Raw genomic sequence first — 17,667 nt, 5'->3', positions numbered from 1 at the left:
CCAAGATCTCTGAACTCCTCTGTTCTCCTCTTCCACGTGACTATTTTTCATCATTCCACCACTGTGAACTCATCTGCCTGTGTCTCAGGCTTCTGGGATTTCCATCCAAAATGTCGAAAATAACTCTGACTAAGCACCTGTCATAATTTCTCTTTATGATGCTTAATACCAATTTTTGCTCGATTATAGCAGCTGTTGTTTTATTTACATTAAATGTGCTCATTAAAAACAAGCTTTTCAAATGGGATATCTGGCCCAAAAGCAAACCACTTATAAAGAGGAGTAGGCCATTCAGTCTATTGAGCCTTCCCTGCCTTTCCAAATGATCCCTGCTGATTATACTTGGTATAATTTATCCATGTCATGTTTATTGCAGCCACCACCCATCACTCCACAGGGATGTTATCCTTCTCAGGGGAACTAATCTTGGTTGTTGTATTTAAGACTTTCTGGCTTCAGATACAAATACAAAAAAAATGCTACAATACTAGCTATGCATGTTAGACAGGGAGAAAGAAACCAAGTTAAAGTTTCAGACCAAAGATCATTAATCAGAACTCATTGTTCATTTTTCTGAAATGTCCATTTTCATTTAAATTATTAGATAAGCAAGTTTATCACTGTGATTTGTGGCTCAGTCTATAGCAATCTTGCCTCTATGTTAGAGGCTGCTGGCTCAAGATTCACTCCAGCTCCTCAAGCACATAATCCAGATCGACGCTCCATCTCAGTGCTGCACTTCAGAGATGCCTTCTTTCAGATGAGATATTGAACTGAGACTTTAGTTAGATGTATTTAAAAAAAAGTCCTGTAGCTCTAATTCAAAGAAGATCAGAAGAGTTTTCATCAGTGAAAACGATGTTTATCTATTAATTTAACTGAAAATTAGTATGTACGTATTTGCAGCAGTTTGGTTGATAAATGATTAAATGCAGTTGTGTAATTATATTATACAATTATATAAGACAGCAATCTTCTGTACTGTCCTGTACAAAAGCCTGAAGTGGTCTATTCAACAGAACTCCTTTCTTGTTAGTCAGAATGCAACAGGCATGTCTGCATTAAATTACTACAAAATGATAGACATTTCTACTTGCTACTAAGCTCTGAGTTAAATTTCTTGAATCACAGATGCTGCAGAATATTTCTAGCATCTCCTATTTATATTTCAGACTCCCAGTATTTTTGATATTTTTCTATATATTGTCAATATAAATTTTAGTTAGAAAGACACAGTTGACAAAGCTTTTCGGTTTTACTTATCTGGAAGATTGGCAAGAAGTACCAAAGGAGAGGAGAGTGCCAATGGTTAGCAAATGGATTCTCATTAGTAAAGTATTACTATCAAGATTGCACCAGTTAATGATGACTGACAGTTAATTTCTGTTTAAATTTTAAGCAAGGCAGATTGGCTCAAATAGGTTAATGCATTGCCAAAGAAATGAAGCAGAGAATGGCTGTCACCTGTGCGTATAAATGTTCTTTCTGTCTGCAAAGAACAGATCATTGTGTCTTAACATATTTAGATTTAATGCACACAAGTTTGCCACAGTGCAAACCCAATTAACAATCCTAAATTGGTTGTCAGGATAATTCTTCACACTTTCAGGATTATTTATCAAGCAATGTCCATTTGTGAAATCACATTCAATACTGGATACCATTATGAGTTTTGCAAGCACAGGATTGTTGAGTACCTTTATTGTTGCTAACAGCTGAAAGCATTCGCTGTCAATCATGATTAGCCAGTACATGTTCCATGGCAATACCTCAACCAAACAGAGTCCATTTGCCAACCAATCTGCTGTTTTCATTTCATCTTACTATTTTGCACAAATTGTGCTGATAGGTGCAAGATAAAAAAAGAAGCTTCAACAAAATGTCTTTTTTTCAGTAATACCCATAATTTGTATTACCAGACAGAGATAATCTGTATTACCAGACAGCTATTTAAGAAGAAAAGCTCACATGTATATACTGCCTTTCCTAGTGTCCTATAACACTCCAAAGTTAATGAAGCACTTTTAAACTGTAGCTACTGTTGTAATGTTCTAATGCAGCCAAATTATACACAGCAATTTTCCATGAGCAGGAATGACCCCAGGAAAGGTTTCGTGACTTTGTTTGATTTTTAGCTGGGACATGATGAACTATTTTCCGATCGTCTTTGAACTAGTGCGACAGATGTTTTTAAAATACATCTACCCAGGGTCTCAGTTCAATATCTCATCTGAAAGAAGGCATCTCTGAATTGCAGCACTGAGATGGAGTATCAGTCTAGATTATGTCCTTGAGGAGCTGGAGTGAAATCTGAGACAGCAGTCTCTAACATAGAGACAAGATTGGTATAGACTGAGCCACAAATCACAGTGATAAAGTTGTTTATTTAATTATTTAACTGAAAATTAATATGTATTTATTTGAAGCACTTTAGTTGATAAATGATTAAATGTAATTATGTAATTATATTATAGAATTATATAAGACAGCAATCTTCCATACTGTCCTGTAGAAAGGCTCAATGTGGTCTTTTCAACAGAACTCTTTTACTGTTAACCAGAGTGCAACAGACATGACTGCATCAAATTACTACAAAGTGGTAGACATTTTTGCTTGTTACAAAGCTGTGAATACACAACGTAGACTTTCTTTTGTGTTGCACAGATAATTTGGGCCAGCGTGCTTTTGTAGGTAAAGTCTGTATGGACCTTAATGACTTGTTTCCTGAGTACAAGGAAAAGTTGTGCGAAGCTGTGGTTGAGACAAAAAGGTAAGGTTCTTTCACTGGGACCAACATCATATTTCTTAACCAGGGAGATTGGATCTTTGAGAAAGGAAAAAGAATGCTGGAGGAAGAAGGGGTGTAAATCTGATTCAAATCCAACAGAGAAACAAAAATAAAGAGCAAAAAACAATTGGATATGAGAGGGGGAAAAAGAAAACACAAGGAAAAGTAACAAAGGGAGTCACTTTTTGTTGCGCTTGGATTTCTGATGTTTTCCACAGAATCAGAATGAGGTTGGCGGTTGCATTAAGTAGATGAGCCTTCTGTAACAATTTGGGTATTTAAAGACATGTAGAGATAAGCCATACTCCACAGGAGACAGTGAGGTCTGCAGATGCTGGAGGTCAGAGTTGACAGTGTGTTGCTGGGAAAGCACAGCAGGTCAGGCAGCATCTGAGGAGCAGGAAATTCGATGTTTTGGGCCAGAGCCCTTCATGAAGGGCTCCGACCCGAAACGTCAATTTTCCTGCTCCTCGGATGCTGCCGGACCTGCTGTGCTTTCCCAGCCACACAGTATCAACTCATACTCCACAGGACCCTTATCAAACAAAAAAATTGATACTGAGCCACACAATGCACTATTAAGACAGGTGACCAATAATTTCATTGTGATAGTTTTTAAGGAACATATTAAATCAGTTAAGAGGAAGTTTAGGGAGGGAATTCCACAGTTTAGGGCATAGGACAATAAAAAAAATCATCCATTCATAAAGGTGTTTTTGTAGCACATTCAGCTACAGCATGAACACTATATAGTTGGGTATGTTGTTTTCAAGACTGTCATTAGCTGAAAATGTGTTGCTGGAAAAGCGCAGCAGGTCAAGCAGCATCCAAGGAACAGGAAATTCGACGTTTCGGGCATAAGCCCTTCATCAGGAAGGGCTTATTTCCTGTTCCTTGGATGTTGCCTGACCTGCTGCGTTTTTCCAGCAACACATTTTCAGCTCTGATCTCCAGCATCTGCAGACCCCACTTTCTCCTCAAGACTGTCATTAGCCCATTCAAAATATCCTCACTGTGGTAGGTCTCTGAATTTATTCCTGAGCATTATTTGTGTGCTAAATTCAATCATGAATGGTATCTTGTGGCCTAAGAAATGTTTTCACTTGTTGTGATGGGTTCCTGGATGCTCAAGGTATATCTTACATTATACACAGCAATATAAGATGCTGGTATTGAACTTTTGTTGTCATTCACAGATTTGTTGCTGAACTAACCGGGCGGAAGGTAAGCCAAGCCCTTTTAGACTCAATATTTAAAATGTCAGAGCAATTGGAAATGTCAGTGTACAGTTTAATTTGGTGGAAACTTTAGAGTCAAAGCAGAATAAAATACATGCTGGAAATCTGAAATAAAAATAGAAAATGCTGGAAATATTCTCTGGGTCTGGTAGCATCTCTAGAGAGAAATCAAAGCCAATGAACAGAATCTTACCAACATTGACGTGATTATGGATTAGGAGTAGATCCACACACTGCCATACTTGACTGGTTTCTTGCATTGCAATCATAAGGCTTTCTATGAGGTCATCATCAGGTATTCTGATTATTAAAAAGTGCTAGATTAGATTACTTACAGTGTGGAAACAACAAGTCCGCACTGACCCGCAACCCACCCATACATTTACCCCTTACCTAACACTACAGGCAATTTAGCATGGTCAATTCACCTGACCCGCACATCTTTGGACTGTGGGAGGAAACCCACACAGACACGGGGAGAACATACAAAGTCCACACAGTCAGTTGCCTGAGGTGGGAATTGAACCCGGGTCTCTGGCACTGTGAGGCAGCAGTGCTAACCACTGTGCCACCGTGCCGCCCACTGTGCTGTTAGGTTCCCTAGGCAAAAGGCCCAATCAGAAAGCACCAATCTCCAGACTGGAGCAGCTTCACGATGGGACTGATAGGAAAAAACATTAAACTGGAAAGGGTATAAGAATGATTTACGAGATCTTACCAAGACTGGAGGATTTGAACTATAAGGAGAGGCTGAACAGGCTGGGTCTTTTTTCCCTGGAGCGTAGCAGGCTGATCATTGACCTTACACGGGTTTGTAAAGTCATGAGGGGCATAGATAAGATGAATAGCCAAGATCTTTTCCCCACAGAAGGGGAGTTCAAAACTAGAGGGCATAGGTTTACGATGAGAGGGGAAGATTTAAAAGGACCTGAAGAGCAACTTTTTCACACAGAGGACAGCGGAGTGTATATAGAATGAACTGCCAAAGGAAGTGTTAGAGGCGGGTACAATTGCAACTTTTAAAAGATATTTGGACAGATACATGGATAAGAAGGGGTTAGAAGGATATTGGCCAGGTGCGGGCAGATGGGACTAGTTCACTTCAGGAAATCTGGTTAGCATGGATGAGTTGGGCCGAAATGTTTGTTTTCAAGCTGTATGACCCTATGATTGCAGCTTGATAACCTCTCATCAGAACTAGAAAAAGAACCGTAAGATGTTTTAACCTCATACAGAGATGGAATAAAAGATTAATAGTGTGCGGGGAAAAGGAAAGGGTAGCCCCATGATAGTCTGGAAGTCACAAGAAAATAAATATCCACAGAGATGATGGTGCAAGGCAGAAGGAGATAATATAGAATGCCTACAGTGTGGAAACAGGCCCTTCAGCCCAACACCGACCCTCCGAAGCATAACCCACCCAGACACATTCCCCCCACCTTATATTTACCTGAACACCATGGGCAAATTAACATAGCCAATTCACCTTACCTGCATGTCTTTGGACTGTGGGAGGAAACCCACACAGGCAAGGGGAGAATGTGTGCACTCCACACAGCCAGTTGCCTGAGGCTGGAATTGAACTCTGGTCTCTGACACTGGCTAAGCACTGAGCCACCTTGCCAAAGATGCATAGTCCTGATTTAAAATCACATGAACTGACTGCACTTGGGAGATTGGCAAACACTATTCACTAAGTATAAATAGTACATTAGTATAGCATATTCCCTTTTTATGATATCCTCCCCAATACATGGGGGAGACCAAGTGCAGATTGGGAGGGGGCCGTCTTACAAAACACATCTATTCACTCTACAAGTTTGATCCTGAACTTTCAGTCCTCTGTCATATTAATTTCCCATCCACACTCATTCTGACCTCTTTGTTTTTGGCCTCATTTGCTGTTCCAGAGAAATGCAACAGAAGCTCAAGCAAAATGACCTTATCCTTCCATGAGACATTTTACAGCTTTGTGGACTCAACTTTGAGTTCAATCTCAGACCAGAACCTTCTTCCCTGTTTTTCCAACATCATGTGCTGTTAGTGGTTCTGCGATTCCCATTCCTACCTCCTCAAGACCCTGTTATTGTTCTAGGTCAGATGAAAGATCAAAAGCATTAACTCTGCTTCTCTCTTAACAGATTCTGCCCAACCTGCCAAATAATTTCAGCATTTTTAGTTTTAATTGTTGTTGAAAAATGTACTTCAAAAATGTACCTTTTTAGGAGATGAATTACTCACTCTGTGTGTGTGTTTATGTTAACAGAGCTACATGCAAATATTTGCCTCTTTTTTATTTCCAGTATCCTCTGGTAAAACCCATTGTGACTCCTCGTTTTGTGCCTAGCTGCACTTCTGAATTAATGCAACAGTTGGGGGCATATGCAAGCTCTGAGGGTTTGCATATTCAGGTACTGCCATCATAGAATTTAATGTGTTTCAAAAAACTGTTGGTGTCTTACTTTCCTGCTGCAAGTGTGAGTAGTTTAAACATTCAATGCTAGTATCTGAAGGAACAAATGAAGCAAATCCTGATTTTTCATTTTACACCATAATCTATGGCTGAGGCATGTTCAAACTAAAACGTACAAAAAAAAAGTGCATTTGTGATGATAGCAATGACACTATAACCTTAAAATGTGCCTGTTTAAACTGGACATTTATAAAAGTTTAGGTTATTACAGCATAAAAGGCAGCTATTTGTCCCATTGATTCTGTAAAACCTCTTTCAAGGAGCAATCCAGTTTGTCCCATGCCTTGATTCTTTTCCAATTTTTAATGTCAAAATGCACCCAGTTCCCTTTTTAAAGGTTTTGGTGCATTTATGTTCACCAGTAGGCAGTGCATTCCAAATCCTAATCATATTTGCATAAAAGAAAAGGGCTTTCCTCATGTTACCTCTGGTTCCTCAGTCTGAGATGGTTATCAATCCTTCAGTCATTGATATCAAATTTTCTTTATTTACTCTACGCACTTTGTAATTTCACACTAAACTCAATGATCATCAACCATTTGCATTCACGTCAATTTCAACATTTCTGCTAACAGCATTCTAGGAGCTATGTTAATCTCAAATGGAAAAATTGAATGAGTTCCACAGAATTACTTCTCTTGTTCTGTACATTAATCATATAGAAGTCACAAGTAAGTGATAGACTACCTTCTTCCACCTCTGCAATATCATAAGTTTCAGTCTGCTTATATCTTATTTTCCATTTCTTTGTTACGTCTAGACTTGATCATTTCAAAGTAGTCCTAATTTCCCACTTTCCACTCACCATATTGTGAATTCATTCAAAATGTTTGCTGTCCGTACCCTAACTTGGAACAAGTCCTATTCACCGATCATGTGCGTGCTCGTTGATCTATATTTGTTCCAGGTCTGCCACAATACATGGCCTCTCCCTTCCCTATCTCTGTAGCATCTAGTGACCCCACTAAATCTGAGATTTCTGTGCTTCCCATTCTGGTCTTTTGTGCATGTCTGATTTTAATTGTTCCACCACTGATGGCTGTACCTTCAGCTGTTGAGACTTTAAGCTCTGGAAATTCAACCGTTAACCTCTATTCCTCTCTAATTCCCTCTTTTTTAAGATGCTCCTTAAAACCTGTACTCTTTTGCTAACTAAATACTGTGCATACTTTTTTTGCCTACATGAAGATCGCTACTGGAGTTTTGAAGTACAGTGGCAGTGTCCCTAATTCTAGGTCAGAAGGTGTAGGGTTCAATTTTCACCTGCCCAGGATGTGTGCATATCTGAACGGGTTGGTTTAAAAATATCAAAAGTCTCTGGTGTGGTTGTTTACAGCAAAAATAATAAGGTAGTAATCTCTCATTTCATCCTTTGCCTAAAGTGCTACAATGCAGAATGATTATTGGTCCTGACCTTGCAATGATGTTAAGGCACTTCCTTCATCTGCGTATTGAGTCTCTTGATCACTCTTAAAGTGATAGCACTCATCTTCTTCCTTTCCAAAGATAACTCTCAAGTGCAACAAGTGAAAACACATAAACTTTGAATAATAGCAAAATTATTTGTGTAGAAATATGGATTGTAAAATTTAAAAGTCTAAATGATCATATTTAATTTTGTGGTCTGCCAACACTTCCAGACATTGTTATAACGTCACTTTCTGGAAGTGTGGATTTTGTCCTTGGCTGTTTTTGGTCTGCAGACATATCATCGTGTTGATTGCTGCTGTAGTGTTCCATCACACCATCCATGTCTGGATTATTTACCATGTACCTCCTTTAACTGGCTTCACTCCCTTCACAATATTGCTCCATCGGATGTTGTGATTTCATAAGATCTAGGCTCACTGAAGACTTGAGGTACCTTTGCATGTAACCAAGTTCCCTTTGTGGAGTGTATGACTCTGACCTTTTGTCCTACATGTGGATGAAATAGCTCTGCACCTGCCTGCTAGTCATGCACCATTTTAATTCTGCATTCTTTGTTATGAAGTGTTTCCATCATCTCAGGGCATTTGAAAAGGTTGTAGTTTGGCACCATCATTCTCACTTACCCTCTGACATGATCCCTGCTGGTGATGGTCACCCCATTTCCAGAGCAGTAGTACTGTAACGTAACATGGCAACACACAAGCTTGTTCTGCTGTCTTAAACTTCAGTATAAATTATGTAAAGTTGCAAACCATTTTCTAGGTGAGACCATTTAATCTGGGATAAAGTGGTGAGGATGTCATATGGTTCATGCCCCATTTAGCATGCCAATCCCTAAATGGTCATATACCTTGTCCCATTGTCAGTAGCCTTCTTAATGTTGCATATGAAGATTTGCTCTAAGCTCACCACTGCTTACCGTGTTATGTGGTGGATGTTCACTGCAGATACATCAGTAAATGGGCCAACAGGTACATTATTTGCCACCATTCACCTGTTAGATTAGGATCTAAAATGCATAACTTATCTACTATATAGAAGAAAGCCACCAGATATTTTAATGCAATTATGTCTTCTTTGACAATATGTGATTTATTGCATTATAGCAAGTTACTGGACATTGTTACTCAGACTATGAGGGGGATCTTGATGGTAAGTCTTATTAGATCCAGAGCTGTTCTCTCACCCAAGTCTGTATGACACACCATACTGAGTAGTGCTCATTTCAATGTTTGGCATTAATTTCTTCAGAGCCCAACCCCGTATATAACAAAACCAATGATAGGAAAAGTTTGGTAAAACAACCTTTTTGCAGAGGTTGTACTATCTTTTAAAGCTCACAACATGTACTTCAGAGTCTGAAGAATTTCATTGCAGCATCAAGAAACAAATAAGCTTTTTTTTATATATAACCAGAGTCACATAAGTGAGTGCCGTCCCGAAGTGGAGCTTGTGAAGAGTTTGTTTCCAGAATGCAAGAATTATACTGATGTTTACGACAGACACAGCCTCTTGAATGATAAGGTTAGTGCGCGCTGCCACATTCTTCTTCTTCAAACAATCACTTGGAGCAGTTCTTAAAACATCTGTTATCCTTCATGTGCTTGAACTCTAAGCTCGTATGTCTGACAACAGGCCCAGTAATTCAGCTAGAGGACAGACGTGGGGGTTCCAGCTATTTCTGCTGTTTAGATGTCAGCCAGAGCTCAGCAAATAGCCCTTGTGTCTCCAACTTGAAGCTGTGGATTCAAATCCTCCTCCAAACACCTAAGTACCAAAAATCTAGCTTAATGCTCACAGCGCAATGCTGAAGAAGTGCTGCACTGTCACAGTTTTTGAATCAGAGTCCTGTCTGTCCTTCCAGTTGGGTTGAATAGAGGCCCCTGATACTATGAGGCAGCGGAGCTAACCTATGAGCCACCGTGCCACCCCTTCTGACTATTATCACTATTATGTTTATGAGGTCTGGCTGTGCACAAATTGTCTGATGCATTAGCTATATCATAATGGTGATGGAAGTCCAGAAATATTTAAGTAGCTGCAACATGTCCTGCAGTTGTGAGAGGTGAGATAGCAAACCAAATCTCAATTTTGTTTTCTTTTATTGGAGCATCAGTTCTGGGTGGTGAATGGGGGAAGTTAGATGAGGGATATATCACCTCCTATGCCCTCCCTCCATCTGCCACCCTGGGAGTTATTTTGAAAAGCAAAGAAAGTGATGGTACCAAGGCCTAGTCAGAACCTACCCTCAGGTTTTGCACAATTCATAGGAACATAGGAGCGGGGAACAAACGTAGGCCCTTTACCCCTACCTATTGCTCCTGCCCCCTCATCCCTGTTTTCCCTTCCATCTTTCCACAACTCCCTTCATCCAGATTCTGTCTTATTATATTATATTCACCACTGCTGCCTCACAGCGCCTGAGACCCGGGTTCAATTCCCGCCTCAGGCGACTGACTGTGTGGAGTTTGCACGTTCTCCCCGTGCCTGCGTGGGTTTCCTCCCACACTCCAAAGATGTGCGGATCAGGTGAATTGGCCATGCTAAATTGCCCGTAGTGTTAGGTAGGGGGTTAATGTAGGGGTATAGGTGGGTTGCGCTTCGGCGGGTCGGTGTGGACTTGCTGGGCCAAAGGGCCTGTTTCCACACTGTAAGTAATCTAATCTAATATGATGTTAAAACAAGAGAGAGAAATGTGTGTCAATTTGTTCTCAGTGAAGCAATGCCTGTGAAGGAGATGATGCTAAAATGACCTGTGCAGGTTTTCACACTGCTCACACTATTCATAAACAATGGAACAAACTATTTCAAGCAATGCATGCTGATTTCCTGTCGCATTGCACTTTTTAAGTTGTCTTTTATGTTTTGGCTGCTCCTATTCATGTCTAGTCTTCTGCTTGTCTTGGTTTTCTATATTTATTATTAGGGACGAGTCTGTTTCTGATTAGATAGTCATGACCTTCTAAAAAAATGACTGTCCTGGACTGATTCTATAATGTCCAGGGAAATGGGTGGGGCCAGGGACATGCTGGGGGCAGGGGGGTGGGGGGGGGAGGCGGGTGGAAGCGGGGAGGTGCTTGTGATTGGAGATAAATTACCCAGAGTTTTCATTCCCCAATTGACTTGACTTTATTAATCAGTTTCTTTCCCAAGAACTTTGATTGGGTGCTGAGCAGATGTATTATGGTACATAATGCAACACGGTTGTGGAGTTGAGACCAGATGGATTGCATGGTCTTTTCCTGATATCATCCTGTCATAGAATTATACAATGATTCATCACAGAAGGAGGCCATTCAGTCCAGTATGTATGTCTGTACTGGTCCATTGAAGGGGCCATTCAACTAAGCATATAATCACTCTACTAAAATCCAGCAAATTTCCATTTTGGCTTTATGTAAAGAGATGGTTTCCATACTTTTAGCTTATCTCTCTCTCTCTTTCTCTTTTTCTTTTTCTCTCTCTTTACTACTTTCACTGTTTGTCCTTTTCTCTCTTCTGGTTTTGAAAGTTGATTAGCTCAGTTAGATGACTAGAGTGTGGTCCAGGATAAAGTCAACAGTGTAGGTTCAAACCCTGTTTTGTCGGTATTTCTTGAAGGTCCTGCCTCCTCCCCATACCTGACACTTGGTACCCCTCCAGCTATATTTGATCTATTGTCTCTCTCTAATGGAGGAAGATACTCATGATCCTTTGTGGTGTGGCTAACTACATCCCCTCTATTCTCTCACCATGTATGTACTCTTATTCTCGTCTCTCCAGTTGCTTCATCGATCTCTCTTATACACCTTCACCTGGATATCTCCCAGGCTGCTGATTGTAGTTAAATGAGCTTTTGGTCATTAACTGGCTGTCACAAATGATGTTTTCATGCAGACAATCATGGCACATGGAGTATACCTCTCCAATGATGAGCTAAAAGTCTTCCAAAAAAAAGGAGCAGCCGTTTCACACTGTCCAAATTCAAACACCTCGTAAGTATACAACCACATAAATCTGGGCCAGATATATTCCTGTTGTAAATCTTAGCATTGTGGTCCCTTAAGCACAAAATCCAGGACAAACCTTCTAGTGCGGACTAAAGGGAGTGCTGCAATGTCTGAGGTGCCACTTTGCTGGTGGGACATTAAACCAAATCACTTCAGACCCTTCAGATGGCCAGCATTCTGAAGAAAGCTAGGGGAGTTCCTGGTGTGTCCTGGCCAACCTGAACAAACAGAATCTCTGGTCATCATCACATTGCTGTCTTTGAAAGCTTGTTGTGTGCAAACTGGCAGCTGAGTTTGCTACATTACAGCAGTGATTACAGCTGTTCAAGAAGGACTTGCTTGGCTGTGAAGCAGTTCAGGTTATCCTGTGGTAATGAATGGTGCACAATAAAAGCAAAATTTTGCTTCTAGTGGAAGAATATTGGAATTGGTGAGGCTGAATCCCAGCTTTCTCTGGCTGTGTCCTATGACTCCCCCTATCTCATGGAAACATGGAGATTTGGTTGAGAGGGTCCTCTCAGACCAGAACTTCACAATGGCTGCTTTGTGCAGGACCGTAGAAGCTTGATCCCACCTCTCCCATTTCCTGATGATTAGAAATTCCAACTAGGGAGGCAGGTCTAGAATTTCAAAGATTTTAAATTTTGACAATTTTTTGGCTGCCTTTTTACACAGAATTCCATCAGAGTTATCAACAGAAACAGGTAATTTGTGCAAGACAGGAATTAATGCTCCACACTAACCTTCTCTGGCACTTCCTCTCATCACCTTATCTCACTTACTCAGCACATCTTCCTATTCCTCTCACCTCAGATATTTGCCTCGGTTCCCCTTAAAGGCATCTCGAGTACTCATCTCAATTACTCCCAATGGAAGTGAGTTCCACATACTCAAGTCTTTCGAAGGAAAGAAGTTTCTTTTGAATTCCCTACTGTTTTTATTGGACAATACCTAGCTTTAAGATAAAGTGCGCTTCAAGAGTTGGATGTACTATTGTGATAAAAACCAGAAGAACTGTATAATCCGGAAATCAGAAAGAAAAATAGAAGTTGCTGGAAAAGCTCAACAGGTCTGGCAGCATCTGTGGAGAAACATCAAAGTTAACACTTCAGGCTGAGGGATGCTTCCTTAGAACTCAGTTGATGTGAAGATTACATTCAAGTCTATGCATTATAAAACCCAATATGGAAGCTGAACTTGTTCATCAAGGATATGGAGACATTAGTCCTCTTTCTTTTTATCTTTTAGACTTGTCAGTGGCTTATTTGATGTCCGAAATGCTTTGAATCACCAAGTGAAAATAGGACTAGGAACTGGTATGTAAAAGATCTTGTGCTTTTTAAATATTGTTGCTTCTTAATAAGAATGTATTTGAAATATGAAGATACCAGACTTGAAATGTGAACTATTTCTCCCGTTCCACAGATGCTGCCAAACTTGCAGCATTTCTGCAGAACTTTCTGTGTTTGTCCCGGATTTCCAGCATCTGCAGTATTTGACATTTAGTAGGTTGAGATATTCCATTTTGGCAATTTCCACTTTGGGATTTTTCATGTTGGTTCTGGTCAACCATTGCCTTGGGGCTCCAAGTATCCTACTTCATACTGGCCCAGAGTTTCACTGGAACCCTCTCATCCCTCCCTACCATCCTTGTCTTCTTCACTAACTTCTGCAAAGAAAATACAAGGAAACGTCATGAACATCTCCACCATTATGCAGGTCTTTATGGATTGGTAATTAATGAAACCACTTTTTCCTTCCTCCACATTGTATTTTATCACAAATTACTACCAATAAAAATATACAAAGATTTAAAAATGTTTCTTAGGATGCCGGAGAGTTAACCTAGATTTTGAAAATAGATTGCAGACTCAAACTTCTCTCTCCCTCTGTCTTCCTTCCTCCCTCCCTCTCTCAGCATCTCTCCCTCTCTTTGTCCCCCCACTTCTTCCCTCACTCCGACCAACACTCTCTCTTCCCATTCCCTCTCTCTTCCTCCCTCCTTCACTGTCTCTCTGCTTTCTTCCCCTCTCTTTTGTCCTTCCTCCCTCCAGACCTCCTTACATCTCCATCTCCTTCCATATCTCCCTCTCTCTTTCTCCCCTTCTCTCTACCTTTCTCATTCTGATTTTAAAAAAATTCATTTTTTTATTTCAAAAATAAACTTTATTCATGAAATTATTTGGATCTCTATACAATTGGTCATGCCATTCTTGTGCACACATTACATTGCTTTACATACAGACATCAGAATTTATTTTTCTTATATACAAGTCTGTACATTTACTATCCAGCTCATCTGCTGAGGCGTCAGCAGAGCCCACATGACTGGGTGGATCCCCTGTTCTTCTTAGGCAGGCAGATGTTACATGGTGGTCTTTCCCCACTGCACCTTGGAGGCAGCTGCCCCAAGCATCAGCGCGTCCCTCAACACGTAGTCCTGGACCTTGGAATGTAACAGTCTGCAACACTCAGTCAGGGTCAACTCCTTCAGCTGGTATCGGACTGCCCAAAGAGCGGTCATTTATGGGCTGAGGGCATCACTGGCCAAGCCAGCATTTATTGCCCATCCCTAATAATCCAGAGGGTAGTAAAGAGTCAACCACATTACTGTGGGTCTGGAGTACATGTAGGCCAGACCAGGTAAGGATGGCAGATTCTCACTCTCTCAGCAGAGCAGGTAAGGGCTATTTGGCAGGTGGCTGCTTGAAGGCTCTGGGACGTTTGTTTAACGGTTTAAATTTGAATTTTTTTTTAAAAAGCGCGGAGCGGACCCGGAAGCTGGTGTAGCACAAGCTTACCTGGGTAAGTTGTTTTCCTATAAAGGCGCGCAGGAGAGGAACCCGAGGCACTACAGAGGTAGAGCCTCCCAACCGCCCTCCTCCTCTCACCTAATAATAAGACCCGTTGTGGTGAGAAGGTAAGTGCTGCATTTTGCTTATTCTCGTGTTTAGACCTAGTTTTTTTTTTAAGGGTTACTTTTAGAGGGATGGCAGTGAAGGCAGTGCAATGTTCTTCTTGCAACATGTTTGAGGTGAGGGATGCCATGGTCGTCCCTGCTGATTACACTTGCAGGAAGTGCACCCATCTCCAGCTCCTCCAAGACCGTGTTAGGGAACTGGAGCTGGAGTTGGATGAACTTAGGATCATTCGGGAGGCAGAAGGGGTCATAGATCGGAGCTTTAGGGAAGTAGTAACTCCAAAGATTGTAGACAGATGGGTGACAGTGAGGGGGGCTGGGAGGGAGCAGCCAGTGGAGAGACCCCCTCCGGCCGTTCCCCTCAAGAACAAGTATACCGTTTTGGATACTTGTGGGGGGATGACTTACCAGGGATAAGCAACGGGGTTCAGGCCTCTGGCATGGAGCCTATCCCCGTTGCTCAGAAGGGAAGGGTGGAGAAGAGCAGAGCAATAGTTATTGGAGACTCGATAGTTCGGGGCACAGATAGGCGGTTTTGTGGGGGCGACAGAGATTCACGTTTGGTCTGTTGCCTCCCAGGTGCAAGGGTACGTGATGTCTCTGATCGTGTTTTCTGGGTCCTTAAGGGGGAGGGGGAGCAGCCCGAAGTCGTGGTCCACATTGGCACCAACGACATAGGTAGGAAGAGGGATGAGGATGTTAGGCAGGCTTTCAGGCAGCTAGGTTGGAAGCTCAGAGTTAGAACAAACAGAGTTGTTTCTCTGGTTTGTTACCCGTGCCACGTGATAGAGAGTCAAGGTATAGGGAGAGAGAGCAGTTAAATGCGTGGCTACAGGGATGGTGCAGGAGGGAGGGATTCCAGTTTCTGGATAACTGGGGTTCTTTCTGGGGAAGGTGGGACCTCTATAAACATGATGTCTACACCTGAACCTAAGGGACACCAGTATCCTTGGGGGGAGGTTTGCTAGTGCTCTTTCGGGGGCTTTAAACTAACTCTGCAGGGGCATGGGAACCTAGACTGTAGTTTTAGGGTGCAGGACCTGGAGTGTAGGGAGGTTAGGAACATAGCATCAATCTCGAAGGAGGATGCCTGTAAACAGGAAAGTGGCTTGAAATGTGTATACTTCAATGCGAGAAGTATATGAAATAAGGTAGGTGAACTTGCAGCGTGGGTTGGTACTTGGGAGTTCGATGTTGTGGCTATTACGGAGACATGGGTAGAACAGGGACAAGATTGGCTGTTGCAGGTTCCAGGGTTTAAATGTTTTAGTAGGGTCAGAGGTGGGGGTAAAAGAGGGGGAGGTGTGGCATTGCTTGTCAAAGATAGTATTACAGCAGTGGAAAGGATGATGGATGAAGACTTGCCATCTGAGGTAGTTTGGGCTGAGCTTAGAAATAGGAAAGGTGAGGTCACCCTGTTAGGAGTTTTCTACAGGCCTCCTAATAGTCCTAGAGACGTAGAAGAAAGGATTGCGAGGATGATTCAGGAGAAGAGTGAAAGTAATAGGGTGGTTGTTATAGAGGACTTTAACTTTCCAGATATTGACTGGGAAAGCTATAGCTCGAGTACGTTAGATGGGTCAGTGTTTGTCCAATGTGTGCAGGAGGGTTTCCTGACACAATATGTAGACAGACCAACAAGAGGTGAGGCCATACTGGATTTGGTTCTGGGTAATGAACCAGGCCAGGTGTTAGAATTGGAGGTAGGTGAGCACTTTGGGGACAGTGACCACAATTCGGTGACTTTTACTCTAGTGATGGAGAGGGATAAGTGTGCACTACAAGGCAAGAGTTATAGCTGGCGGCAGGGAAATTATGATGCGGTGAGGCATGACTTAGGATGCATGGCTTGGAAAAGTAGGCTTCAAGGGAAGGGCGCAATCGATATGTGGAGCATGTTCAAGGAACAACTACTGAGTTTCCTTGATAAGTATGTACCTGTCAGGCAGGGAGGAAAGAGTCGTGTGAGGGAGCCGTGGTTTAATAAGGAATTGGAATCCCTTGTTAAAGGGAAGAGGGCGGCCTATGTAAAGATGAAGCGTGAACGTTCAATTGGGGCGATTGAGAGTTATAAGGTAGCCAGGAAGGATCTAAAGAGAGAGCTAAGAGCAGCAAGGAGGGGACATGAAAAGTCCTTGGTTGATAGGATTAGGGAAAACCCAAAGGCTTTCTATAGGTATGTCAAGAATAAAAGGATGACTAGGGTAGGAATAGGTCCCGTCAAGGATAGTAGTGGGAAGTTGCGTGTGGAGGCTGAAGAAATTGGGGAGACACTGAATGAATACTTTTCGTCAGTATTCACTCAGGAACAGGACATTGTTGCCGATGTGAATATTGAGTCACAATTAATTAGAATGAATGGCTTTGAGATATGTAGGGAAGAGGTGTTGGAAATTCTGGAAAGGGTGAATGTAGATAAGTCCCCTGGGCCTGATGGCATTTATCCTAAGATTCTCTGGGAAGCAAGGGAGGAGATTGCAGAGCCATTGGCCTTGATTTTTATGTCCTTGTTGTCTACGGGAATAGTGCCAGAAGACTGGAGGATAGCAAATGTGGTTCCCTTGTTCAAGAAGGGGAGTAGGGATAACCCTAGTAACTATAGGCCGGTGAGTCTTACCTCTGTTGTGGGCAAAGTCTTAGAGAGAATTGTAAGGGATAGGATTTATGAACATCTGGATAGGAATAATGTGATCAAGGATAGTCAGCATGGTTTTGTGAAGGGCCGGTCGTGCCTCACAAACCTTATTGAATTCTTTGAGAAGGTGACTAAGGAGGTGGACGAGGGTAAAGCGGTAGATGTGGTGTATATGGATTTTAGTAAGGCGTTT

General features: G+C 41.8%; 1 protein-coding gene across 1 annotated transcript in view; it reads left to right on the top strand.

Moving 5' to 3' along the window:
• gda (guanine deaminase) overlaps window positions 1-17,667 on the top strand; it is a 56,151-nt gene that overhangs the window by 25,974 nt on the left and 12,510 nt on the right. Inside the window, exons 5-10 of the mRNA XM_060841761.1 lie at window positions 2,665-2,770; window positions 3,985-4,012; window positions 6,330-6,437; window positions 9,347-9,454; window positions 11,807-11,904; window positions 13,168-13,235. Of these exons, the coding sequence (XP_060697744.1) occupies window positions 2,665-2,770; window positions 3,985-4,012; window positions 6,330-6,437; window positions 9,347-9,454; window positions 11,807-11,904; window positions 13,168-13,235 (516 nt within the window). The remainder of the gene's footprint in view (window positions 1-2,664; window positions 2,771-3,984; window positions 4,013-6,329; window positions 6,438-9,346; window positions 9,455-11,806; window positions 11,905-13,167; window positions 13,236-17,667) is intronic.

Source organism: Hemiscyllium ocellatum, chromosome 2, assembly GCF_020745735.1.
Source record: "Hemiscyllium ocellatum isolate sHemOce1 chromosome 2, sHemOce1.pat.X.cur, whole genome shotgun sequence".
Classification (NCBI taxonomy): Eukaryota; Metazoa; Chordata; class Chondrichthyes; order Orectolobiformes; family Hemiscylliidae; genus Hemiscyllium; species Hemiscyllium ocellatum.
This window is presented reverse-complemented; position numbering and strand designations above follow the sequence as displayed.